The 26,453-nt window shown below is 42.7% G+C and overlaps 1 protein-coding gene across 1 annotated transcript; it reads left to right on the top strand.

Annotated features, from left to right (window-relative positions):
* The first annotated feature begins 283 nt into the window (after positions 1-283).
* LOC142745661 (low-density lipoprotein receptor class A domain-containing protein 1-like) lies at positions 284-22,963 on the top strand. Its single transcript, XM_075854875.1, has 6 exons — positions 284-316; positions 2,732-2,801; positions 4,226-4,345; positions 7,720-7,863; positions 8,139-8,261; positions 22,827-22,963. The coding sequence occupies exons 1-6, from the start codon at positions 284-286 to the stop codon at positions 22,961-22,963; spliced, it is 627 nt and encodes a 208-aa protein (XP_075710990.1).
* Positions 22,964-26,453: the final 3,490 nt, after the last annotated feature.

Genomic DNA, 26,453 nt, shown 5'->3' with positions numbered 1-26,453 from the left:
AGAAACTTGATGGAAATTTTGTGTAAGCCAACTTGGCCACAAGCATTTCACAAGAGCTTACACAATAATTATACACAAGCTTACACAAATAATATCTCCAACTCAGATATGGCATTTGTAAAAATACAATGTACTGTTTATTTTTCTATTGTTCTCAAATAAAATTATCTAATGTAGGTAAGGTATTATAGAAGTAGACTTATAGATATTAATCATGTGCTATTTTTACTTGTCAGAAATAGAACTACTGGAATTCTCAACAGTTTTTGTACCCAGCAATGTAATGGCATCAAATCGGGTATACCCGCAGCACCAGGTGAGATGGGCATTTATCATCCATAGACAGATTGCTAAAGTTGCAGCTAGCATTGCGTGAAAAATTGGAGACTGTAAAAAAAGAAGCTGTGTTATTGTGAATTGTCACCTTTGACCATCTTTTACCGTTTAGAATTAATCTACATAAAAAATGTAGTAACTTGGTAAATACTGTAGATAATCCCATTAAGTTTACCCTACAGACATGCGTGCACACGCACGTTGACATGAAGTCACCAGCTACAGAAGGAAAGTTCCGGCTTGCTAATATTCATATATTTACTGCACAGTCCACTAATCCCCACCACAGCACAGCGACATGATCCAAGATTTCCGTGAATGAAATCTCTATGACATATGTGACAATGAAAATAGCAGAATATCTGGTTTTCAGTTTTGAGAGAATAGCGTCCGCACTAGAAGGTGTTTCTGAGCGCTTCTAAGTAAGGGCAGGGGGGATTGCTACAGCCTTACTGTCCATTTACACGTGCCAATATGGGCCATGAAAATGAGTGCGGGTCAACGAGACAGCTCGTTGATTGTGTTTGTTTGTTACTTTCACGAGGAGCAATAATGGGTTATGTATGGGGATGAGCAACCATTAGTACGATTGTTCGTCCCCATACATTTACACACGTTTACACAGAAAGATGTGCTGCCGACTAGCAACCATTCTTTTGCCCGCATAAACGAACACATCAGCCAATGAACAATAAAGTACAGTTAAGTTTACCGCTCAGACGGTGCTGGTAACAGTCCAATATCATTCAGTATGGACACTCTCTCCCATAAAAATGCAGTGGACAATCCACAATCCAATGAGGGTGTGGATGGAAATTCTTATCCTTGTAGCTCCACCAAGCTCCTTATCGTCTCTCTCCACATTCAAAGAACTCCTGGTAGGAAAAGGATCTTATGTCTCTAATAGATGGAAAAAGGAAGACACATAGTGCAACACCCTCTGAAAAAAGATTGCTCCACGCCAAGTTTAATCCATACTCATAGAAGTAACAAGAAATAAAAGCATCAAGGTAAGTAAAAATCTTTAACATTTCTAGGCGGCATCTGATGCCCCAGAGGAAGCCGGAAGGGTGAAACCCAGGGTCGGGCGAAAGTGTTTGGCGTGCCGCCTAGAAATTGTAAAGATTTTTACTTACCTTGATACTTTTATTTCTTGTTACTTCTGTGAGTATGGATTAAACTTGGCGTGGAGCAATCTTTTTTCAGAGGGTGTTGCACTATGTGTCTTCCTTTTTCCATCTATTAGAGACATAAGATCCTTTTCCTACCAGGAGTTCTTTGAATGCGGAGAGAGACGATAAGGAGCTTGGTGGAACTACAAGGATAAGAATTTCCATCCACACCCTCATTGGATTGTGGATTGTCCACTGCATTTTTCTGGGAGAGAGTGTCCATACTGAATGATATTGGACTGTTACTAGCACCGTCTGAGCGGTAAACTTAACTGTACTTTATATATGTCATTTAGGGTATTTGTTGGATCATACCCAATTTAGTTTTGCCTGCTCCGGTCTGAGAGAGATTTTGTGGTTATTTGAGCCAAGAGAAACCATCATTATATTTGTAGCCGATGAACAAGTGTTTGCTCGGGCATCGGCTGGTCTTGCTCTGTTTACACAGGACAATGGTTGGGAACAAGCATTCATATGAACGCTCGTTTGCCGATCATTGGCTCGTGTAAAAGGGCCTTTAGTCAATGACCCAATTTGCTGGCGTCAGATACGCCAGTCTATGTAGATAGTTGTAGTGATTTGCACCAATTTTATTAAAAGGCACACGCCTATTAATAAATTTGGCGCATTTTGAACCCTTTAACAGTCAGAAAATAAAATATATGTCTGCTCTGAACAGGCCTTGATTTACATTTGCGCCATTTCCACTTAGTTTATATTAATAAATGTGGCCCAAACTATGGCTCCATTGAGACCACATCCATTTTCCTCACCACTTTTCAAATTTGGCAAGTGACAAGAAAAGTCATAAATGTTACCGTAAAATTGTTGCACCTCAATGTTTGCAAAACACCGAAAACTGTGGCACGTTATGGCCCAGCTACTGTATGGTGGATGTACTGTTTGAGCTTAAATGCCCATCCAAGCAATCAACATATGATGGCAAAACAATTGGATTGTGTACTCTTCAGCAGCACAATTTCATTTGGAATATGAACGATGATCGTCCTGATGAAAATGTAATAACCAGTGCAGGTCTATCTAATTTTTGTATGCCGAAAACTAAGCCAGATTGGTGAAGACCAGTCAGTCAGATCAGATCTATGATTGAATTATATTGAAGAAGGTGAGACTATACTGCTAGATGAGGAGGAAAGCCGTTATGCAATAAATCTTTGTGTTCCTCAGCATTAATTTCTGCCTTTCTTTTACAATCTCAACAGGATTACGACACTTTCTCGGTTTCTACAGAATGGGATTCTAGAAGGTCTCTGGCATTTCCACAAGAAAGAGGTAAACGTTCCAAACCATATTATTCAGGTTTGCTGGAAAATATCTAAATGATTATGAAGCAGTGCTAGATTAATTGAAAGCATCAAATCTACATTGAATCTGACCCAAAAAAATATTCTATTTATCCCGCCAGAGACCGCTAGAGACGTCAATATTCTATTTATCCCGCCAGAGACCGCTAGAGACGTCAATCAAAAGTAGAGGGGGGAGGGTGCGTTACAGCCAAGGAAACTTTCCTGGCTGATGAACGGCAAGCGGACACTTGACTTCTCATTAACATACAGCACGTGGATCATTGAAACTTTATTTTCTCTATTATGCTTGCAGTATGATTGGCAAAATGGGGATAAACGTGTTTCTCTGTCACCTATGTAGCGATGTTAGCAGTTTGAGTGGGTCAAAATATGTTGACAGACTCCCTTTAAAGGGCTTGTCCACTTTAGCCAACCTTTTTTATTCAGCAGGGCCCCATTGACCGCTAGGGGTGTCAAAAAAAGGGTGTCCCAGATGCATTTATTCAGGAGGATCGTGAAGCAGGTTATAAACAACACATTGCATGGGCAGATATAGGATCTGTCACTAGTTTAGTAAGGCCCAAACTCCTAGCTAATCTAATAGGCTCTGTCACACTGATAATGCTAGTGAAAATTGTGTTCCAAAAAGTTTATTATTTTAAAAGTTACGAGCTTCTTTGTAAATTTGCAAATGAGGCTATACTAGACAAGTGGGTGTCAACACCAGCGATTCTCCTGAGGTGGAGCTACCACACAGCCTCTGACACTGTCCTATCAGCACGAAGCTGCTTCACACAGTGTGAGAGACTGGGGCTGGAGGGAAGGGGGATCACTTCAAATAGCCATATCTCCAGTTGTGGACCACCTAGAACAGTGGTGGCATATGATAGATGAGATTCTAATCCTTCATATGGTACCAGGATCGCAGGACTAGCTGTGAAGCAACCGGAGGTATCACCAGTTGAAAACACAGTCGGGAATGGAAGCTGTATACTATATGATCACTATGTTGCTGGGCTGGTAAGAGGAGAACTGTATGACACTGATTGGACAGCGTCATACAGGAAACATGACACCTCCCAGAGTGAAAAGAAAGAGTCACCTCCTATTAGTCAAATTAGCATATTTAGAAAAATGCTCATAACTTTTAAAAACAATTACACTGTAGTTATCAGCATCATAGCGCCTAATAGATTAGTTAGGAGATAGGAAATTCATAAACTAGTGACAGATCATCTTTAACTCTGGTGATAGAGGGGTCTCCATAATATGACATATGGAAAGAGGTTGTTCAAAGCAGACTTTACTATGAACTTTCTAGTTTATTCAGATTTACAGATCAGGGATTTAATTTTTCCACTGTTATCTATTGGTTGACTTCCTCTCAGTATGACCTGTTTATCTTTACAGATTGTAATTGTTGCTTTAGAAGAAGATGTTTCTGCATTACTGGTCTAGTACTCCTCACCCTGGGAGCCATCTCAGCATTTATCACATTAGGAGTCATCTATGGAATACCAGAAAATCAAAGTAAAAATATGTGGTTCTTATAGATCAAAGTACAGCAAACCAAACATAATTAGTATTTTCCTACTGTGTAAAAAGTGCCAAACTGAGCTACAATCGATTATTATATGTTAATATAGCGCATATGATAAATCAATGCTTGATCACCCAAGCCTCTCCTGGTGTGGTTTCCTACTCCCTTACAACAGCCTTGTCCAACTTCCCTCCAACCAAAAACCTGAGCTGTTCCTCCCTCCCTATGGGGCTCAGTTTTAGCTGTATATGCTGGCTCTATAGTACATATGACCTTGTATGTTACCAAAACCTAACAATCACTGATACCATGGGAGGCACTGCTTAAAACTTAGAATAAAAATATATCCTATATAAAAATAGTAGAAACAACAACAGCAACAAAAAAGTTGGTCAGCTCCTCCTGAAACATGAAATGAATAAGCAAGTGCTAATCTGCCATGACTTTTATGTAACATAGCTGGTAACAAGAAAATACAGACACACGCTGCAGGTGCTGAGATATATATACATACTTTGGATTTATTAGGCATTTTTTTATTTTAATTGAAGTACTGCTGTAATCATTAGGTTTATAAATGTGAGGTTATTAGCGCGCAGTTTGATCAAATTGTGCGAGCCCATCTGACATAACAAGGCAACCTCATACAGGGGGTCCCTACACTGAACATTATATCCCTATAATAGGAGACTTACCTATCTCTTGGGACTAAGCCCACAATGAGCTCAGGACATGTAGGAACCAGTTTTATTCTATTCTAATTAAATACAGCCCAGGACTCTATAAATATAGGATATGAGACCAAATCAAGGATTGTGTGTAATGAGTACTCTACAGTTGGCTAGTGTGGTATTTTTCTTCTTTTATTTGATCACCACTTAATACTATCACAGTTTTATATTTTATATACTATAATCAGTTATGTTTAGTAGTTAGTTTATTGTAAAACTACAGAGATCCATACTATTTTTTTTCCTGTTACTTAAATAGTGCAAAAATATTATTCACTATTTACTATATATACTATTAGCCCTTGTCCCAAATTGGGCTCACAACTACACTCCTCAACATTAAAATCGCAACACCAAGAAGGGCAAGCCCAAGGTTATGCAAATTGAGGGAGTAGGTAGCAGGTGTCGCTAAGATCTGCACCTAGCTCCAATCTCTGGCATGTGGGGGGGGGCAAAAATCGGATCAAGTGGTGTGGGATGAACGTGCGATGCCTCCTGTTCGTCGAGGTGCCAGTTAGAACCACTTGTCGCAAGCTGAGAAGGACAGAATTTTTGAACTGAGAGACCTTGGCTTATCCCTTCAGAAGATCGCTACGTGCCTAGGCCGAGATGTCAGCAATGTTCAACGTTGCGTGTCCCAGAGGTTGGGAGAACAACAACGAACGGGAATGACAGCAAGATGTGCGCAGTGGTGAACCGGATCGTCTGATTGGAAGAATGGCGCATAGTGATCCACTCTGTACTGCAAGTGAAATTGGACGCCACACCCCAAGTCTAGGGCGGCAACCAATGTCAACAAAAACCATCAGAAGGCGTTTGTACGACGTTGGACTATGAGCCAGACGTCCAGCTACAGGTGTTCCATTGACCACATGCCACCACTCTCAAAGGTTATCATGGTGCACAGCAATGGAGGCTGGAATGAAGGTTTATCCTTTTCAGCTATGAGTTTCGGACCCAATGATAGCCAGAGATTGGTCTGGAGACTATGTTGGCAATGCCATGAATAGGCTTTCACAAGGGAACGTCGCACCGGTCCTACTCGCGGGAATTATGGTCTCAGCGTTACATTGATTTGGTCATGGAACCAGTGGTACAGCCATTTCTCCAAAGTGTCCCATAAGCAGTTTTTCAATAGGACAATGCCAGGCTGCATATGGCTCTTGCTACTGTGAGAAGTCTGCGTGGCCTTAAACGTGCTACCATGGCCTGCGAGACCTAAACATGCTACTATGGCCTGCGTGGCCTAAACGTGCTACAACGTCCTGCAGTGTTTCGAGACTTGTCTCCCATGGATTTGCATGCCCAAGTGCATTCAGCACTGCATAACATTCCTCAGACAACCATTAATAACCTCATTGATATCATGCCAAGGTGTTTAAGTGCATGTATTTCTGCGTGTGGCGCTGATACTCTATACTGAATTAACTGGTTGCCGACACAGGACGAGTATGCTCGTCCTGAGCGGCGGGTACTTCGCGCATTAGGACGAGCATTCTCGTCCTGTGTGACAGCCGTCTCTGCGCACGATCGAGAGCGGGGCAATGGCTGTAATACACAGCCACGGCCCCGCTCTAACAGTGGAGAGAAGAGAAACATCTTCTATCCGCCGTTAACCCCTTGAATGCCGTGATAAAAGCTGATCGCGGCATTCAAGGAGAAGGGACTGCACTTTGATCGCGTCACAGAAAATAACTGTGAACCAGTGGTACAGCCACTGAACATAAAAATGAAACATCCCTTTATGGGATTAAAAAAAAAAGTAAAAAAAAAAGTTAAATGAATGTACATTTTTTTTATGATAAATAAATACAGTTTTTAAAATATAAGTCCCAAAACATGAAATAATATAGACGTGTTTGGTATCGCCACGACCGTAACAACCTGTACAACAAATGTATAACATTATTTATGATGATCGGTGTATGGTGTAAAAAAATAAATATTAAAACTGCAGCGTAACTGCTTTTTTTCTGCATTTTCGCCAAAATAAAGATTTATATAAATTAAACGATAATGTATTTGTACCAAAAAATGGTACCTACATAAAGTACAACTCGTCCCGCAAAAAAACAAAGTCTCATACAACTACGTCGTACAAAAAATAAAAAAGTTATGAGCATCGGGATGCAAAGAGGGAAATCTAAAAAAATTGTTCTGTCCTCAAGAACAAAATTGTGTCCTTAAAGGGTTAATCAAGATGTTTGCCATTTATTTCCATTTTTTTTATCATTTGCACATCATTAACATGACTATCCATCCTGTGATTTCCACAATTCTAAAACTTTTCCTTCTTGGTGTTGCAATTTCAATGTTGCAGAGTGTATTTTCCCCATCTGAGACACACACTTTTAGGTTTCAAAAAACCATGAACCTGGCAATATTTCTTTGAGAAAAAAAAAAAGGTCCACTCTGTAATGCTTCCTGGAAACAGTGGTACTGCTGAGAATTTCCATTACATACCTCAGTATAATATTTATAGTAACATGTGGCTGGTTATGAACACCTAAAATCTATGTTTCTCAGACCCTTATGTCATTACTATGCAGCATAAACCACATGGTCAGTTTTCTTCACAATTTATCTAAATTTGAGTTACTGCAAAACTGTCTTATTTTTTTCTCTTCCACCAGATTTCTTGACACGTGAATGTAAAACATCATCAGGCCAAACTGGCTTCCTATGTGATGACAGAACCACATGTATTGTAGCTTCAACGCTGTGTGATGGGAAAGTGGACTGTGGAAATGGGGAGGATGAATCTAGAAGATACTGTGGTTCGTTTTTTGATTGTTTTAAAACAGCAAATGTTGGCGGAGTGCAGTAAATATGTAGTGCCTATAAGTATTTACCCCGTTGGGATTTTTCATGTTTTATTGTGTAGCAACATTTAAGATGCCATTGTCAGCGAAATTTGGATGTGTTGTTTGATGCCTGTATTTAAAGTGACAGTATTATCAGCGTCACTAGTTGCTATGCCACATGCATTTGCACCTTTTTGGGTCTGCCTGATTTTTATTTAGAACTAATAAATGTTTCTTATACCAAATAGGAAATTTACCTAATAGTCTTCCAGAAGGCTTGGTATTCAAGTGTGCAAACAAGAGATCGTGGACATACATTGACAAACTTTGTGACAACATGAATGACTGCGGAGACTGCTCCGATGAAACAGGTATGGCCCAATGACAAAATATCCCAAAGTGTGAGTCACAATAATTAGACAAGAATCAGATTTTCTTTAGGGTATGGTAATGGAAAACCTTTAAAAGGCATTGTGCAGTGTGTAAAAGTATTTGCCCCTTCCAGATATCTGCTATAATTTAATATTTGTCAGACTGCATTGATAATACTGTCTTTGAATGATTACTGCTTTTACTTATAGGAATTGTCCTAGCATTATATGTTATGGTAATATAATTCACATAACCTACAAAAACTGAACACATCCAATTAAATTTTTTTTATAATCTATATTAACCCCTTAGTGACCACCAATACTCCTTTTCACTAAGTGGCCTTAGGCTAGGCTGCCGCTTTTTCACGGCAGCCTAGTCGAGGTCCTGCACAGGTGTCCCGTGCAGGCTGGAACGGGTGCTCGGCTCTCTGATGACAGCCGGGCTCCTGCTCTAACGGTAGCGATCGAAGTTTACTTCGATCTCGGCCGTTTAAACCCTTAAATGCTGCGGTCAATATCGACCATGGCATTTAAGTGGTTTACAGAGGCAGGGGGCTGCCTCTGTCACCCATCGACAACCCGAAAATGCGATCGCGGGCCTCTGATGAGGTGCCATGGCAGTTGGGGGCCTAACAAAGGCCCCCAGGCCTGCCCTGGCTATATGCCTATTAGGCCGAGCCAGAGGCATGGCCTAATAGATTGTCTGTCAGTTTAAGGGCATGGCCAAGCGTGGCGTATTTCTGCCGACACTGTCCGTATCAATGCCGCACATAATCTGTGTTGCAGATTCTGTTGCGGCTTTGCCTAAAATGTGCAGTAAATTGATGCGAATTAGCCGTTGCGTATTCAGGTGAAGAGTACTTCCTGCTGTCTTTTAAAACATTTCATCTCAGTCTGGCTATAGACCTCGAAACACATAGGTCCAGCCAGAATGAAGAAATATCCTGTTTGTAAAACCAATACGCAACGCAACACACATAACATCTGCGAATTTCATTGCAGAATTTTGAAACTCCATTGAAGTCAATGGAGAAATTCTGCAATAAGTCCGCAACAAGTCCGTTACACGTCCACAACAGCCAGTGTATGCTGCGGACACCAAATTCCGCACCGCAGCCTATGGTCCGCAGCGGAGTTTTCCGCTATGTGTGCACGGACCTAAATAAAAGGTGTGGAAAACAATGGAGAAAATGTCCGCTGCGGATTTCCGCAGCGGAATTCCAGAGCAATTCCGCCACGTCTGGCCATGCCCTAACACTGACAAGCAATAATGCTTTGGTATACGGAGTATACCAAAGCATTATATCTGCGATCAAACGATCGCATAGTGAAGTCCCCTAGTGGAATTGAAAAAATAAGTAATTAAAGCGAAATAAAAATTAATAAAGATTATAGTAAGAATTAAACCATTTCTTCCATTGAAAAGGGGTTTAGTAAAAATGTAAAAAAAAAACAAAACGCAAATATAGTATTTCCGCGATCGTAAGGACTCAATCAATAAAGTTAACATGTAATTTAAACCGCAAGGTGAACACCGTAAAAAAGAAATAAAAATAATTAATTGTGGAATTGCTATTTTTTTTCCATTGCCCCCAAAAAAGTAATAAAAGTTAATCAATAAATTCCATGTACCCCAAAAAAGTACCAATGAAAAGTACGTATCGTCCTGCAAAAAACAAGCCCACATATCAATACAATGACGGAAAAATAAAAACGTCATGTCGCATAAATAATTAGTTCAAAAAAGTTTTTTATTGTACAAATGTAGTACAATTTTAAAAACCTATACATATGTGGTATCGTCTTAATCGTACTGACCCACAGAATAAAGGTAACATGTTATTCAGGCCGCATGGTGAACGGCGTAAATTTAAAATGCATAGAATTGCTGGTTTTTTTTCTAATCCCTCCAAAACAAGTTAATAAAAAAAATTATATTTACCCCAAAATGGTGCCATTAACAAATACAACTAATCCCACAAAAAACAGGTCCTCATACAGCTATGTTGCCAGAATAATAAAAAAGTTATAGCTCTTTGAATACAACGATGGAAAAAACGAAAAAAATTGCTTGCTCATTAAGGCCTAAAATAGGCTGGTCACTTAGGGGTTAAATACAGATTAAAAAGATATAATTGATGGATCTCCTTTAAATACAGTCGGGAGCAGTGCATAATGTAAAGTACGTCTGGGTCAGATCAACTACAGAATGCAACATGTGACTCAATGGAGGTGAAAGCCTAAACATGTATAAAGAACATGGAGGCTAGTCTCCATAGTAATACCAAGTACTATAGACCTATAACATACCTGGTAGAAATAAAGTGACATGTGCAGTAACCTCCATTAGGCCAGGATTACACACACCGTTTTAATGCAGTTTTTGGCTTCATTTTTTTAGCCAAAGCCAGAAGTGGATCCAATGGGAATGAAAGCTATATCTAAGAAAAGACTGATGAATCTAATTTCTTTTGCATCCACTTTTTAAAAAAAACTGAGCCAAAAACTGCAACAAAACGGTTTGCGTGATCCTGGCCTAAAAGGGCAGGGTAACACAATCTAGTAACAGCAAGTCACTAGAATGGGACAGCGCTGCAATACCTGGCACAGCCGCTACGAACGTAACAGCATGTGAAAGTGCAAACAGGTATGAAACCTATGTGAACAATGAAAAGGCTGCGGCGGCGTACGCATGTCACGGCCTCTTCAAACAGCTGATCGGCGAGGTGCCGAGAGTCAGACCGCCACCATTCTAATACGAATTTTCAAATCCCGGATAACCATGAATTCTGTACTGTACCATAAGATTCTCAATTTCCTGTCACCTATCCATAAGCTACAGATGAAGGTGCTAAGTTGATAAAATTGTTAATGGACAGTAATAAGTAAAAAAATAAAAATAAAAAAAGAACAGTTATCAGTTTACTCATTATCCCCATTGTCTAATATTACATTTACAATACTGAAGCTCCTCAGATACAATTGCAATTATAAGTCCTTTCTCATCAACAACAAATCCCACCAAACATTGACACTTGTGTGTAGTGAAAATGAAAACACATAATTCTAAAATAAAACTATATAAAATTACAACTTCCTTGTTTAAAAAGTAAGCAAGTTATACATTAATATATGCAACATTATTAAAAGAATTATAATAAATCATTTTATGAGTGCCAAATTGTTATATTCCATTTCAATGTATGTTCAGCAAAGTCCATCTTTCCCCTAATGCTGTTATATAAAAAAAGATTGATGACTTACCGGTAATCGGTTTTTCATGAACCTATGTCAGCACCCCTGGAGAGACATCCCATTTGCTGGACAGGAAGCCTGAGGATATAAAAAAGGACACACCTCTCCAGACACCCAGTCTTTAGGAAGAACTCAGGATGAAAATGAGTTTCCTTTTTTTTTTATGCCACCTCAGTGAAATCACCTCACACCTCCATAAGGGTATGTTCACACACAGTGACAGGAGAAAACAGCTGCCTCGTTTCAGACGTAAATGCTCCTCCTCGCATTTTGCGAGGCTTCTCTGACAGCCGTAAATTTTGAGCTGTGCTTCATTGAGTTCAATGAAGAACGGCTCAAATTACGTCTGAAAGAAGTGTCCTGCACTTCTTTTGACGAGGCTGTATTTTTACGCGTCGTCGTTTGACAGTTGTCAAACAACGACGCGTAAATGACAGGTTGTCTGCACAGTACGTCGGCAAACCCATTCAAATGAATGGGCAGATGTTTGCCGACGTATTGTAGCCCTATTTTCAGACGTAAAACGAGGCATAAAACGCCTCGTTTACGTCTGAAAATAGGTCGTGTGAAACCAGCCTCAGATTTCTAGATAAATCATTCTGTAGTTTTTAATTTACTACAACATTGTTCTATACTTTTTAGTTTATAGGGACAGTCAGGCACAGATCGAGGGAAATTTAATTTACCTCTGTGGTGGATTATTCCATATTTTAAATTTTGTGATAGACTATGCTATATTTTCCAAAATTTTAAGAAACGATCATACGCAGATCATGGGAAAAATACAAAAGACTATGTGGTTGTAACATGACCGGATGTGGCAAAGGTGTATAGAACTATAGATATAATCAAGGACATTTATTATGGGAAACTCTGAGGATCAAACCATACGTTATTGAGATGCTGGGATGACCAGTTAGTAGACATACATCAAGTCTGTCCTGTAGTTTAAGCCCCTAGAGAATCTTGTGTCAATTTTAAGAATCCACATAGCTTCCCTGTTCAATAGGATTTTCCTCCAATCCCCCCCTCTTATAGGTTTAAATACCTTTTCTATGGGGAAAACTTTCATAGACGTTACATTCCCATGCTGTACTTCTGAAAAAAAAAAATTAAGTTCCAGAAACGTTGCGTTTTTTTCGGGTGATAAATGTCTGTCAAATGTTCGCCAATGCGTTTTTTTAAAGGTCTCGTTGTACAACCTATGTATTGTAGTCTACATGTATCACATTGGATAACATAGACAACGTATGTTGTGTTACAGTTAATGAAAGTTTTTATGGTATATTGTTGATTATTGGCATAGGACTGGAAAGAGTTAGTGTTACAAATAAAAGAATAGAGTTCGCAGCGCAATCATGCACATTTATGTGAACCATGTATTGTGAGCCCGCTTGAGTCCTTTTTGACACTCCGGCTATTAAAATCACTAGGGGAAATCAATTTCCCAATAGACATGGAGTTCCTGGACACAAAACCGCATCCCATATCGAGAATCTTCTGTAAAGAACCATCCCCATATAGGACCGGTAAGTATTTTCTAATAATGCCGACTACTTCGTTATAATCAGCAATGATATCTGTGGAAAACACTATTTTATTGTGTTCTAATTTCTTTTGATTATTAGAAGGGTACAAATTTAGTTGTCTACTTTTTGTGTCCGTGATACTTTTGGCTCTGGTTAGATTAGTGTTGGAATACCCCCTCACAGGTACTCTTGTGTCTATAATGGCACACTCCTGTAAATAGTTAACTGGCTAGTACATTTTAATTTTGCTCTAATATATTCCCCTATAGGGAGATTTTTAATTACATGCTTGGGGTGGGAACTTGTTGCATGTAGTATTGAATTACCCAAAATGGGTTTTCTATACAGACTTCATGTGATAATACTTCTGGGAACGTCTCCTGTCAGAAATAGATCTAAGAATGGAATAGAGTATGAATCACTAGTGGAAGTGAAAACCAGGTTATCTGCATTGTTGTTAATATGTCTGGCAAACCATGGTATGAGCGCTACAGGACCCTGCCAGACGAAAAGAATGTCGTCAATGTAACGCCCATACCAGAGTATGTCAGACATAAAAGGATTGAAAACTGTGTATATGTATTCCTCCTCCCATCGTGCCACATAAAAATTGGCTAGTGAGGGGGAAAATATGGCTCCCATGGACTGCACACACTGTAAGAAAAATTGGTTATTGAACGAAAAATAATTATGTTTCAGTAGAAAGTCCGTTGTCATAAGAATATACTACTTTAATTGGTCTTTGTAGTTGGAATAATTATACAGATGATAGTCCAAGGCTGACAGGACTCTCTCGTGTGGTATCGAGTGCTGTAATGCAACATGTCAGCCAAATATTGTTTTCTTGCCAAGACAATATGTCCATAATCTTCAGAACTGCTGTACTGTACTTGATATAGCTGGGTGTCCTTTTGGCAAGAGGCTGTAATTTACTGTCAAGCCAAGCTCCTAAATATTCCATAAGATATCCAATGCCAGATATGATAGGCCTTAGTGGTGGAGGAAATCGGTCCTTGTGTGTTTTTGGTAAGGCATGGAAAATTGGTACGATGGGAAAAATCTTTATTCCTGTATTCTACTTCCTTTTGACTCAAGATACCCATTGCCTGTACGTCTTCAAGGAGTCTAGTGAGTTTGCCTTTGAAAATGTTGGTGGTATCACTGGCTAGTTGGCGATAAGTTAAATTATCACCCAATATAATCATGATTTCTTGTTCATATAGAGCAGCATCTAGAATCACCACTGATCCTCCCTTGTCTGAGTTCCAAACAACGATATTACTATTACTTCTTAACATGTCCTTCCCTTTTGGTTAGATTGCTTGTTAGATCAGTATTGTTGTTGCGCAATTCTGACAAAGCTTTTTCAACCAAATGTTGGAAATCGTCCATAGCCATAGATCTGGAATTTGCTGGGTAGAAAGTTGGGTTGGGGATTTTGGTTGGTCTGCACTCTTCCTGTATGTGTATATCACTGTTTGTATCTTCTCAGCAGAGTCATTGTAGTGTCATGCTTGTTAATTGTTCCATAAAGTTGAAATTGGTATATTCATTTTCCCAAACATTGGGTAAAAATTCACACGGAATACTTTCATTCATGATTAAATCCAAATCTTCTGAATTCATAAAATGTCTTTAGTATTTTTCCCATGATCTGCATGTGATCGTTTCTTTAAATTTTGGAAAATATAGCATAGTCTATCCCAAAATTAAAAATATGGAATAATTCACCCCAGAGGTAAATTACATTTCCCTCGATCTGTGCCTGACTGTCCCTATAAACGAAAAAGTATAGAACAATTTTGTAGTAAATTAAAAACTACAGAATGATTTATCTTGAAATCTAATAGTAAAAACCAACATATTGTGGATAAACTGTATTAATTCTTTTTAAAAGTTAATAGTTTTGCCAACTTTTAATGTACAAGTATAAATGTAGGTCGCAAATGACTAATGGAATTACTTATGCATTACCTGTGAAATGACCACGAAGTGGTTAATTTTTCTTCCATGGCCATACACCTTTCCAACACCTGATCTATAAATCAGACCTCCCACACTAGGAGAGTAGCTATGACCAGGAACCGAGAGGTTCGAAACGCGTAAGCGTTCTCTGCCCGGGATTTTATTTATTTGTTTTATCATCATTTGATACCAATAAAGCAGCATTGTATTTTTACATTTCATCGTACGCGGGACCCAACTCTACATTTCTTGGTTCCTTGCCTACCTCCGACGTAGATCTCTTGTCCGAGCACCGATCAATATAAGGATGTGGTGTTTCTACTTTGCATCAGTGGTGAGCGGACCAACATTTTTTCCTTGTGTTTATCAGCTATTGAGGGAACAACCTATTTGTAAACAATTCTCTGAAATATTTCTGAATTCAGAGACCATTCTGACTGCCGTAACTTCTTCCTGCCTAGGAAGCCTGCCATCTGGTTGTCCCTTCCATTCAGGTGGACAGCTGAGAGGGTCAACAGATGGTGCTCTGCCAGAGAAAATATCTGAGACGATAAATCTATCAGAGGAAACAAATCTCATTCCCCCCCTGATGACTTATATATGCCACTGTCGTCGCGTTGTCTGAATAGAATTTTATATTCTGAACCGAAATTGCTGGTATAACGTTTTTCATGGCCTGAAAAACTGCTGCCAACTCTCTGAAGTTGGAGGACCTTTGTTCAGTCTGGTGTCCCACTGACCCTGGAGAAAAAAAAGGAGTCGTAGTGAGCTCCCCAACCCCAAGGACTTGCATCCGTGGTTATGTTGAGTGTAGGGGTTGTTACCCATGGAATGCCCCTGCTGAGTTTCTCCGTTTAACCACTTTCTGAGGGACAGCCTGGCTGAGGATAAAATGTGGAAGGATTGATCTAGGGAGACTGCTCTTGTCCCACTGTTCTAGAAGGTCCTATTGTAGAGCCCTGAACCTGAACTGAGCCTACAATACTGCTGGAATGCATGATGTCAATAGGCCCAGAACTGACATAGCTTTCCTGAAAGATGTCGTACGGTCTAAATATAGTTTATATATACTGTGAGACAGTGACAGGTAAAGTCATTGAGGGAAGGTATATTTCCCCTAGAATCCTGTCATATGTATCCTAGGCTCCAGGGAATGAGTAGTTTTTGCAATAGAAAGCTCTAGTTTTCCAATCTCGGCTTAAGGAAAAGCCGGAAAAAAGGGCCTGGAGTTGGATTGGAGAAGAGCAGGGCGGGTTCCCCAATCCCTAGTCCATCTCTGTTTGTAGGACAAGGCTGCTGCTCAATTAGCTGCACCTGTAGCCTGTGTATAAAAAGGTGCAGACACAGTGTGTGGGAGTCTCACCCCTGACTCAGACTGGAGACTACTAAGGCTGGAGTAGCCTGTATGCTATGTGAGTAAAGACCTGTGTTACTTTGTGTCCAGTGCCTGGTAGGAAGGCACTTGGTATAGTTAGATAATATCTTGTTTAGTTAGTGCTCAGACGAGCAGGATTTATTTTGTATTTTGCCTTGTTGTACAAGAGGCTGTTTCTTTGACAAGAATAAAAACACAGGCAAAGCCCTGTTATGACTTTTAATGCACGGTGTCCCTGTCTCTGGCTACAAAGAAACCGCTGTACCAACCTCTCCTGATGCTAAACCCTCACATATGGTGGAGAATGCGGGCACGGTCTTAAAGAGACATACACCTATTTAAAAGGACTTTTGCTGCTCCAAGTGGAAAATCATTGCTAGGGGCAACAACACAATTTTTTCTCCCCGAGAGTGCTTGGAAGTGTATGTCTTGGGTGAAGGCGGCAACAGGGCTAAAAGAGACTGTTAAAATGGATGAAATACTTAAACAGCTGATTCAGGCTAATATCAACCAGGGGAAGATAAGCACAGCTCTGCAAGAAGCCAGCGCGACTCAGCGAATGGTGCATGAGGAAGCCATGCGTGCACAGGCTGAAACCAATATTCTGCTGGGTGAAGCCCACAAACTGGCCTTAAAAGAACAGCAGCAAATTAATCGCTATTTGCAAGACCAAATTCAGGCCTCAGTGGAGAGGTCAGCGGGGCCTCATGGTTTGCGCCAAACCACTCGTGCAGCGGTACAGACATCTCTGCAGAAGATGACATCCACCGACGACGTTGAGGCCTATCTCATGGTGTTTGAGCAAGTGGCAGAACGAGAGAAGTTACCTTCAGATCAGTGGGCAGCAGTGGTGGCACCTTTCCTAACCGGAGAGCCGCAAAAGGCGTACTTTGATCTCAATGAGCAGGATGCCAAGGATTACTCCAAGCTGAAGGGTGAGATCCTTGCCCGTCTGGGTGTTAATATGAATGTGCGTGCTCGACGGGTGCACAACTGGACTTTCGTGGAACACCTACCTGCGCGATCACAAGTGTATGATCTTGTCCATCTTGCAAGGAAATGGCTACAGCCAGAGGAATCAACCCCTGCGCAGATCGTGGAGAGAGTGGTGCTTCACAAATACATCCGCTCCTTACCACCGAAGGTTCAGCGTTGGGTCGGTCAAGGAGATCCTACAGATGCGGAACAGCTGGTGAACCTGATTGAAAGGTACAGAGCTACTCAGGATCTACTCCAAGAACTACCGCCTGGATGTTCTAACCCCAGGAACAGCAAATCGTGCGGAGCACCCGGTAAGACTGTTCCATTTACTAGAGGGGTGAGAAATGTCTTTAAGGGAGGTGGCTCAGAAGGGGAGCAGACGGAGGGAAGAAATCCCAGAGAGACACTGAAGGCCAGACCAGGGTCTCAAGTTGGGGACCGGGGCCGCATACAGTGCTGGCGGTGTTATGGACCTGGGCATATTGCTGCCAATTGTCCCCTGACTACTGAGCCAATGGACTGTGATGCAGCAAGGCGAATATCCTTGTTTGCACGTCCTGTTTGTTCTGCTGAGACTGTTTACGAGACTGAGCAACAAATGTGTGTCGTAAAAGTGGAAGGGTGTACTGTGAGTGCCTTGCTGGATTCTGGGAGTCTGGTTACCCTGGTGCATGCCAGCCTGATAGACCCTGGAACATTCAGCGGACATAGTATAGGGGTCCTGTGCATACATGGGGACACTAAAGAATACCCTACCGCTTTGGTCACTCTAGAGACTTCCTGTGGAACCGCTTGCCATGAAGTGGGTGTGGTCAAGTCCCTGATGCACAGTGTGATCCTGGGGAGAGACTTCCCAGTGTTCTGGGACTTGTGGAGGAAGAAAGATGTAACCTCCACTGTAAATGTTAATGATGGTATTAATGTGTGCGCTGTGATTAGCCCAGAACCCTTTAACGAAGATGCTGAGGTGCCAGCAGTAGGGGTGACCACTGAGCCTGATAAATTTCCTCTGTCTGTTTTTGCTGGTGAAACAGATGAGCAGGAGGAAATTTCTGAGATACCAGAGTTAAATGTATCACGTAACAATTTTGGGACCGCTCAACTTAGCGATCCCACATTGGTAAAAGCCAGGGAAAATACTAAGGTATTAAATGGAGTGCCTCAACATCCAGGGGCTGATAAGGTGTTTCCACACATGGCGGTTAACCAGGATTTGCTGTATCGGATAGATAACGTACGTGGGGAGGTTGTTGAACAGCTGGTGATACCCCAACCGTATCGTAGAACGGTGTTGGATCTGGTTCATAAACACGTGCTGGGTGGACATCTAGGTTGCGAAAAGACCAGAGAGCGTATCTTACAACGATTCTTCTGGCCGGGGGTATATACGGAAGTTCAGAGGTATTGCGAGTCCTGCCCGGAGTGTCAGATAACGGCTCCTATGCCACATTTTAGGAGTCCGCTGGTGCCTTTGCCTATCATTGGGATCCCTTTTGAAAGAATTGCCATGGATCTGGTCGGCCCTTTAGTCAAATCCTCTAGAGGACATCAATATATCCTAGTGGTGTTGGACTATGCCACACGCTACCCTGAGGCAGTCCCTTTGCGAAATTCCTCTTCAAAAACCATTGCAAGAGAGTTGTTTTACATGTTTTCCCGTACTGGTTTACCTAAGGAAATCCTTACCGATCAGGGAACTCCCTTTATGTCCAAAATCACCAAGGAATTATGTAAACTGCTGAAAATTAAACACCTGCGTACCTCTATATATCACCCTCAAACTGATGGTCTTGTCGAAAGATTCAATAAGACATTAAAAGGCATGTTGAGGAGGGTGGTTAGTAAGGATGGGAAGGATTAGGACTGTCTTCTGCCCTATTTGATGTTCGCTGTACGTGAAGTTCCTCAATCATCCACAGGGTTTTCTCCTTTCGAACTTGTATACGGCAGACAACCCCGTGGTCTCCTGGACATAGCCAAGGAAACCTGGGAGCAAGAGTCCACACCTTATAGGAGTGTAATTGAGCATGTCACGTTGATGCAAGACCGAATCGCTGCAGTCATGCCGATAGTTAAGGAACACTTGGAGCAAGCTCAGGATGCTCAGAGCAGGGTGTATAACCGAACGGCTAAAGTTAGAAATTTTAACTCTGGTGATCGAGTGTTGGTCTTAGTGCCAACCGTAGAAAGCAAATTTCTTGCTAGATGGTAAGGGCCGTATGAGATAATTGAAAAGGTGGGGGATGTAAATTATAAAGTTTACCAACCAGGTAAAAGGAAGACACAATACTAATAAACTCTGTCTATTAGGGGATTGATCTACCCTTCTGGAACAAAGGACATCTGCCTGGAAGAGTCTAGAAGAATCCCTAGAAAGACACATTTGTTTGAGGAGATCAAGTTAGATATTTTTTGTTTAGATTATGTTGTATCAGAGTCTGAGTTGTTTCTGCCACTATTAGGAAATCGTCCAGGTAGGGAATCAGGAGGATGTCTCTTGTCCTGATATATGATGCAATTTCCGCTATTTTGTAAAAACCCTTGGGGCTTGTAAAATGCCAAAGGGGAGGACTCTGTACTGGAGGTGAAGCAATGAGCTGTTGAGGGTCACCGGTACCCTTAGATATTTCTGGTGAGGACTGCATGTTGAAACATGATAATATGCATCTTCCAGATCTAGTGATGCCATCAAGCAGTCCTTGGTGGGGATATTTATGGTTGACGAAATGCTCTCCATGCAAAATCTTTTGTAGGTCAGGTATGAATTCAGTTCCTTCAGATTTATTATGTATTTCCCTTCTGGGTTTTTTTTTTTTAACCAGAAAAAGAAGGGAATAGAAGCCTTTGCCTATCTATGTACATGGGACTGGAATCATAACCCCTCTTTTTTTTTTTATAAGTAAAAGAATTTCTGATTCAAAGGCTCTATTTACATGACAGGGTCCGAGTGTCGGTCGACAAAGGCGGCCGTTTTGGTCTGTTTTTCTCGGCTGTTTTGTATTCGTTTTGCATCTGTTGCGTTTCCGTTCCGTGTTACCATTTTTAATGGATGATTTTGACCCGTGTTGCATCAGTTTTTTCCCCTGAATGAATTTGATTAGTAGATTTTTTGCCACACACTTCCCTCTGTAGATAATGCCACACAGCCCCCTGTAGATACTGCCACAGCCCCCCTGTAGATAATGCCACACACTGCCCTCTGTAGATGCAACACAGCCCCCTGTAGATATTGACACAGCCCCTTGTAGATAAAGCCACATACTGCCCTCTGTAGATAATGCCACACAGCCCCCTGTAGATACTGCTACAGCCCCACTGTAGAAAATGCCACACACTGCCCTCTGTAGATAATGGCACAAAGCCCCCTGTAGATACTGCCACAGCACACCTGTAGGTAGTGCCACACAGTCCCCTGTAGATAGTGCCACACAGCCCCCTTGTACAATACACCCGCGTAAATGGCAACCCCTGTAGATGGCACCCACTTCCAGTAGATAGCGCCACTGTAGCGGACCGCTCCAGAAGTCCTGGACTTCACTGTCCATATATGGACAGTGACGCCAGGGACTTCTCCTGGAGCGGTCCCCTGCTCCTGAAGCGGAATCCCCCACCACAGCGGCCCCTCGGCCAGTGATTCCGCTCCAGGAGAAGTCCCTGATTTCATTGTCCATATATGGACAGTGACGTCAGGGACTTCTCCTGGAATCACTGGCCACAGCTGTGTCAGGGACAGCTGTGACCAGGGATTCCACTTCAGGAGAAGTCCCTGACGTCACTTTCCATATATGGACAGTGACGTCGGGGACTTCTCCTGGAGCGGAATCAATGGCCGTTGTGGGAGCCAGGGTACCGCACCAGGAGAAGTCCATGATGTCCATATATGTCAGGAACTTCTGCTGGAGTGAAATCCCCGGCCATAACTTCGGCAACGCTGTGGCTGGGGATTCCACTCCTATAGGGAGCAAAAAAACTCCTCCTCACATGCACTTCGCACTGTGAGGAGAAGAGAGCGAGCGAGCGGCAGAAAGCACGGCCGTCACTCGGATCACATCCAAGTGACAGCTGTGCTTTACACGGCTCCATAGACTTCTATGGGAGCTATGCGGCTGGGAGATTACGGCCCAAAATAGGGTATGTTCTATTTTTTGACGGCCCGGTTTTTTGGCGTTTCCATTGTGGAAGGAGATGCTGGAGACTGTGGTTCCATGTTGTGCAGACCTAAATAGGCCTTGGATCAGCTGGGGAGGCCCTCGGCTTCGGACGCATGAAGCCCTCCTCCCCATTAGGGCCACCGGAACCACCACTTCTTTTTGGACGTGGGAACATCACCCCGCTGTGACGCGCCACTGCGACTGGAAGTCTCGCCAGAAGCTGCCAACGCCGGGACATGCGTACCAGCTCCACCAGGGAGAACCGCTCTCCCTCCAGAGGAAGGTCTCACGTCGCGGGACCTGAACCACCTCCACGGAGGGGAGTAATGGACCCAGAGAGGAGGGAGTACCATCCCCAGACTTAAGGATCCTCCCTCCAGCGGAGACCTTACACCTTCCAGAGCACCCCTAGGGAGAAAGGTAAGAACCTGCTAGGGGGTCTGCAACCCAGGCAGAAGTGCTTTTTTCCAACAGGACAATCCGGAGGACAGGAAACCTGACTGGGTGTGTGGAGAGGCGTCTCCTTTTTTATATCATCAGGTTCCTGTCCATCGCATGGGATGTCTCTCCAAGAGCGCCATCATAGGTGAAAGGGTAAAAAAAATGTCAAAATTGTGGCTTTAGAGATGGTAACATTACTGTTGCCATGCAGGGGCATCCCATGGGTGCAGTTGACCAAATATTGCAAATCCTGTGGCCAAAAGGCTAAGTCCATGTTCAATAACTAAATTCTAAAGAAATATTTTGATTGGATAACTTACCAAATGGTAATAATGAATACTAAGAGCAGTAGGATTAGGGCTCATTCAGACGAGCGTAAAACTCGTCCGTGTGCTGTGCATGTAAATCACGCACAGCACACGGACCCATTGATTTCAATGGGGCCATTCACACATGCAGGAGTTTTCACGCAATGAGAGTCTGCTGTGTGAAATTCACTGCATGTCCTGTATTGGTGCATTTTCACGCACCTACACGCCCATTGAAGTCAGTGGGCGCGTGAAAACCACGCACAGCACACGGATGCACATCCGTGTGCTGTGCGTGATTTGCGCATCAATTCCATTTTTAAAAAAAAGTGCTTTGCGAGTGCGTGAAAAACACATGCCATTCGCAATGCACAGATGCAATAACGCAACGCACACGGACCAGATTTAGGCGCGTAAATCTGTCACGCTCGTGTGAATGTAGCCTCAGTCTGTCAATCATTATAACATAGATCAAAGAATGGCATAATATTTACTGACACAGAATATCTTGACACTTTTAAGTGATTACATTATAACTAGATATTAATATTTCCCAGATCTTCGCTGCCCTCCATGTCCAGGCTGGAGATGCAACACTGTCTTCTTTACCGATTGTGACTGCATACCAAAAACCCGCTGTAACGATAATATTCAGGACTGCATAGACTGGAGCGATGAAAAATCTTGTCGTTGAGATTTCAAAATACGGATTCTACTCAACAATGGAATAAGACCCGGCGTTTACTAGTCAGTAGAAAAGACTAGATGAACTTTCCTTCAAACAGTTTTCTGCTTTCATTCCTATTGTTATAATACACTGCTCACCTAAACCACCATGACTGAACGTCTCTACAAGGATTGTGACTATGAAGAAGTTCAAAACGTACAAATGTCTCCAAAATGTCCAATTAATATTTATCCAGTACAATTTTTGGAAATGGTTATTTTTTTCAGCTCTTTGTAACTATAATGATCAATATGCAGTTGATAAGTCTTCAACTCACAATGTAGAAACATCAGAGATCGTAAAGAGGTTGCATGAGATTAGATAAACAGCGCCACCATTGTCTACAGGAAGCGGGGGATTCCACAGGTGTGAACCACAGAAGTTAAACAAGCATTGAAAAAATATTAAGGGGACTCATCAGGTGGGTAGGAACACCTGGCTGTGTGACAGTAAAAGGTGTAGGGGAACAACCTTCAGTTCACATTGAAAACTCTAAAGCAGATCCAGGGACCCCATATGCAAAGGAACCTGCCAGAAGAGCGTTCCTCAAATCTGTAGTTCATTAATCTCGCCTATCCATCATTGTGGTTTTCCAATTTGATGAAGCCAGGCATCCGGCAGGAAATGACAGACCAATCAGTTTCTAGCAGGAGTGATAATATTCGATATGGGGGAGAGGGGGGGGGGGGGGGGGTAAGAGCATGGTGGCTAGCTCTCATAAGAGATGTAGGGACCAGATTATATTAATTTATTCAATTAGTGCCCATACATTCCAGGCAGGTCCACTATACCTTGAAATAGGAGCCAGTATTTACATTGCACCTCCAGCAAAGGGAAAGCCTCTGATCAAAATGGGTCAATCTATAGCAGGGGTCTCAAACTCGGCCGGGTAAGTGGGCCACATATAGAAAAAATTTTAAGTTGACGGGCCGCATTACTTTCAAATTTGATACATTACAAAATTATTGTTAATTAATTAGTTATTTGAACTACTATAACACTATTACTATAATACTACATTACTATAACAATACTACATTACTATAATAATAGCGCTAGGTTTAAACTTACCGGAAATTTGCGAGATTCCTCCACGTGCTTATTTCAACAATCCACTTTTACAGTTTAAGTGTCGCTAAATGCAGTCCGGCAGCTCAGTTGGCAGCGTTTGGCAGACACACAAATGTCAAAATTAGGTAGCCCCTTTTTAGATCGTGCCACAGAGCCCTCTGTAGATACTGCCACAGTGCCTTCTGTAGATGCTGCCACAGTGCCCTCTGTAGATAATGCCACAGTGCCCTCTGTAGATAATGCCAGTGCCCTCTGTAGACGCTGCCACAGTGCCCTCTGTAGATAATGCCACAGTGCCCTCTGTAGATAATGCCACAGTGCCCTCTGTAGATAATGCCAGTGCCCTCTGTAGACGCTGCCACAGTGACCTCTGTAGACGCTGCCACAGTGACCTCTGTAGACGCTGCCACAGTGACCTCTGTAGTCGCTGCCACAGACACCCCCAGTAGATAGCTCCACTGGGGCTCCCTCTAGGAGTGGAATCCCCAGCGAGAGCAATGCCTACGCTTTGGCCAGGGATTCCTCTGCTGGAGGTGCCCCTGATGTCACTGTTCATACACAGTGACGTGAGGGGATACTCCTGAACCGGAATGTGATGTCAGGGGCAACCCCAGAGCGGAGCACTAGTATAGGCTCTACTCCGGAACTCTGGGGAAGCAACTGACATCAGTGTCCATATATGGAGAGTGATGTCAGGGGCTTGCCCAGAGCTGGAGTCCCGGAGCAGAGCCGCTTCTAGCACCCTGCCTGGGATTCCAGCTCTGCTCCTGCCATCACTGTTCATATAGGGACAGAGATGTCAGGGGCAACCCCAGAGCTGGAGTCCCGGACAGAGCGCTGCTACTGGGACTCCAGCTGTTCTCCTGACATCACTGTCCAGTTCTGGGGAATCCCTAAACATCGCTGTCCATATGTGGACAGCAACGTCAGGGGATTCCAGAGTCCCGGAGCAGAGCCTATGCTAGCGTTCTGCCCGGTACTCAGGCTCTAGGGAAGCCCCAGACATCGCGTGTCCATTCATGGACAGCGATGTCAAGGGATTCCACAGAGTCCCGAAGCAGAGCCTATGCTAGCACTCTGCCCGGGACTCCGCTCTGGGGAAGACCCTGACAAAACTGTCCATATATGGACAGCAATGTCGGGGATTTCCAGAGTCCCGGAGCAGAGCCTATGCTAGCACTCTGCTTGGGACTCCGCTCTGGGGAAGACCCTGACATCGCGTGTCCATTTATGGACAGCGATTTCACAGAGTACCGGAGCAGAGCCGATACTAGCAGCTCTGTGTCCCGCGGGCCGCAGATGACAGCCTTAGGGGCCGCGTGCTTGAGACCCCTGATCTATAGGGTGCTAAATATAAATTTCATTAGGATTTTGTAGGAGTCATCTTGTAGGTTGACATATCCTGATGTTCTGGATGGTACTTGCAGTACTTTAGTCCTTACTTGTTGCTTTAATCCCTTCCCGTCAGACATTTTTAGGATTTTCATTTTTTTTCCTCCCCACCTTCCAAAAGCCATAACTTTTATTTTTCGATCAATAAAGCCATGAGGGTTTGTTTTTTTGCAAGATAAGTTGTAGATTTTCACGACATCATTTATTGTACCATATAATGTATTGGGAAACTGGAACAAAAATTCTTTGTGGGGTGGAATAGGGAAAAAACCCCAGCAATTCCTTTATCTTTTGAGGGGTTTCATTTTTACAGCTTTCAACGTACAACATGTTGAATAGGCTCTGTCACCACATAAGTGCCATATCTCCTACATAATCTGATCGGCACTGTAATGTAGAGAACACTTTTTTATTTTGAAAAACGATCATTTTTGAGCAAGTTATGAGCAATTTTAGATTTATGCTAATTACATTAACCCCATCCCGACATTTGCAGTATGGGTACGCCATGGAAAGCTAGTGCTTCCCACATTTTGCCGTATCCATACGCCAAATGCTTGGCACCGGCTCAGAAGCCGGAGCCATCATCCCCAGATGGCAGCTGTATCTTACAGCTGACACCCGGCTGTAATGGCGGTGACCGAAATTAGCTTCGATCCCCCCATTAACCCCTTAAATGTAGTCGTCAAATGTGATCGCTACTTTTAAGGTGTTTGCAACTCATCGGAACCCCAGCAATGAAATCACCAGGGTTCCGGTGGCTGCAAAGGCAACCGGAGGTCTAATACTGGCCTCCCGGTCTGCCTAGCACGGAAAACTTCCAGCCCCCGCCCTGCGGCGGAGGCTGAACGGCTTCCGTAGACGCCAGCAAGATGGCGCCGGCTCAGGAGCTGATTCGGCGTCATCAGCGGTGGAAGTCAGCTGTATGTTACAGCTGACATCCACCTGTAAGGGCAGGAACCGGAGCTACAGTCCCTGCCATTAACCCCTGCAA

The sequence above is a fragment of the Rhinoderma darwinii genome, chromosome 1 (genome assembly GCF_050947455.1).
Source record: "Rhinoderma darwinii isolate aRhiDar2 chromosome 1, aRhiDar2.hap1, whole genome shotgun sequence".
Taxonomy (NCBI): domain Eukaryota; kingdom Metazoa; phylum Chordata; class Amphibia; order Anura; family Rhinodermatidae; genus Rhinoderma; species Rhinoderma darwinii.
This window is presented reverse-complemented; position numbering and strand designations above follow the sequence as displayed.

What these genes read in the sequence shown, in the direction of transcription:
- LOC142745661 (XM_075854875.1), top strand. Translation starts at nt 284, where the DNA reads ATGGCATCAAATCGGGTATACCCGCAGCACCAG. An exon ending in GGGTATACCCGCAGCACCAG is followed by an intron (nt 317 to 2,731) that starts GTGAGATGGGCA and finishes CAATCTCAACAG; the next exon opens with GATTACGACACTTTCTCGGT. An exon ending in TGAATCTAGAAGATACTGTG is followed by an intron (nt 7,864 to 8,138) that starts GTTCGTTTTTTG and finishes TATACCAAATAG; the next exon opens with GAAATTTACCTAATAGTCTT.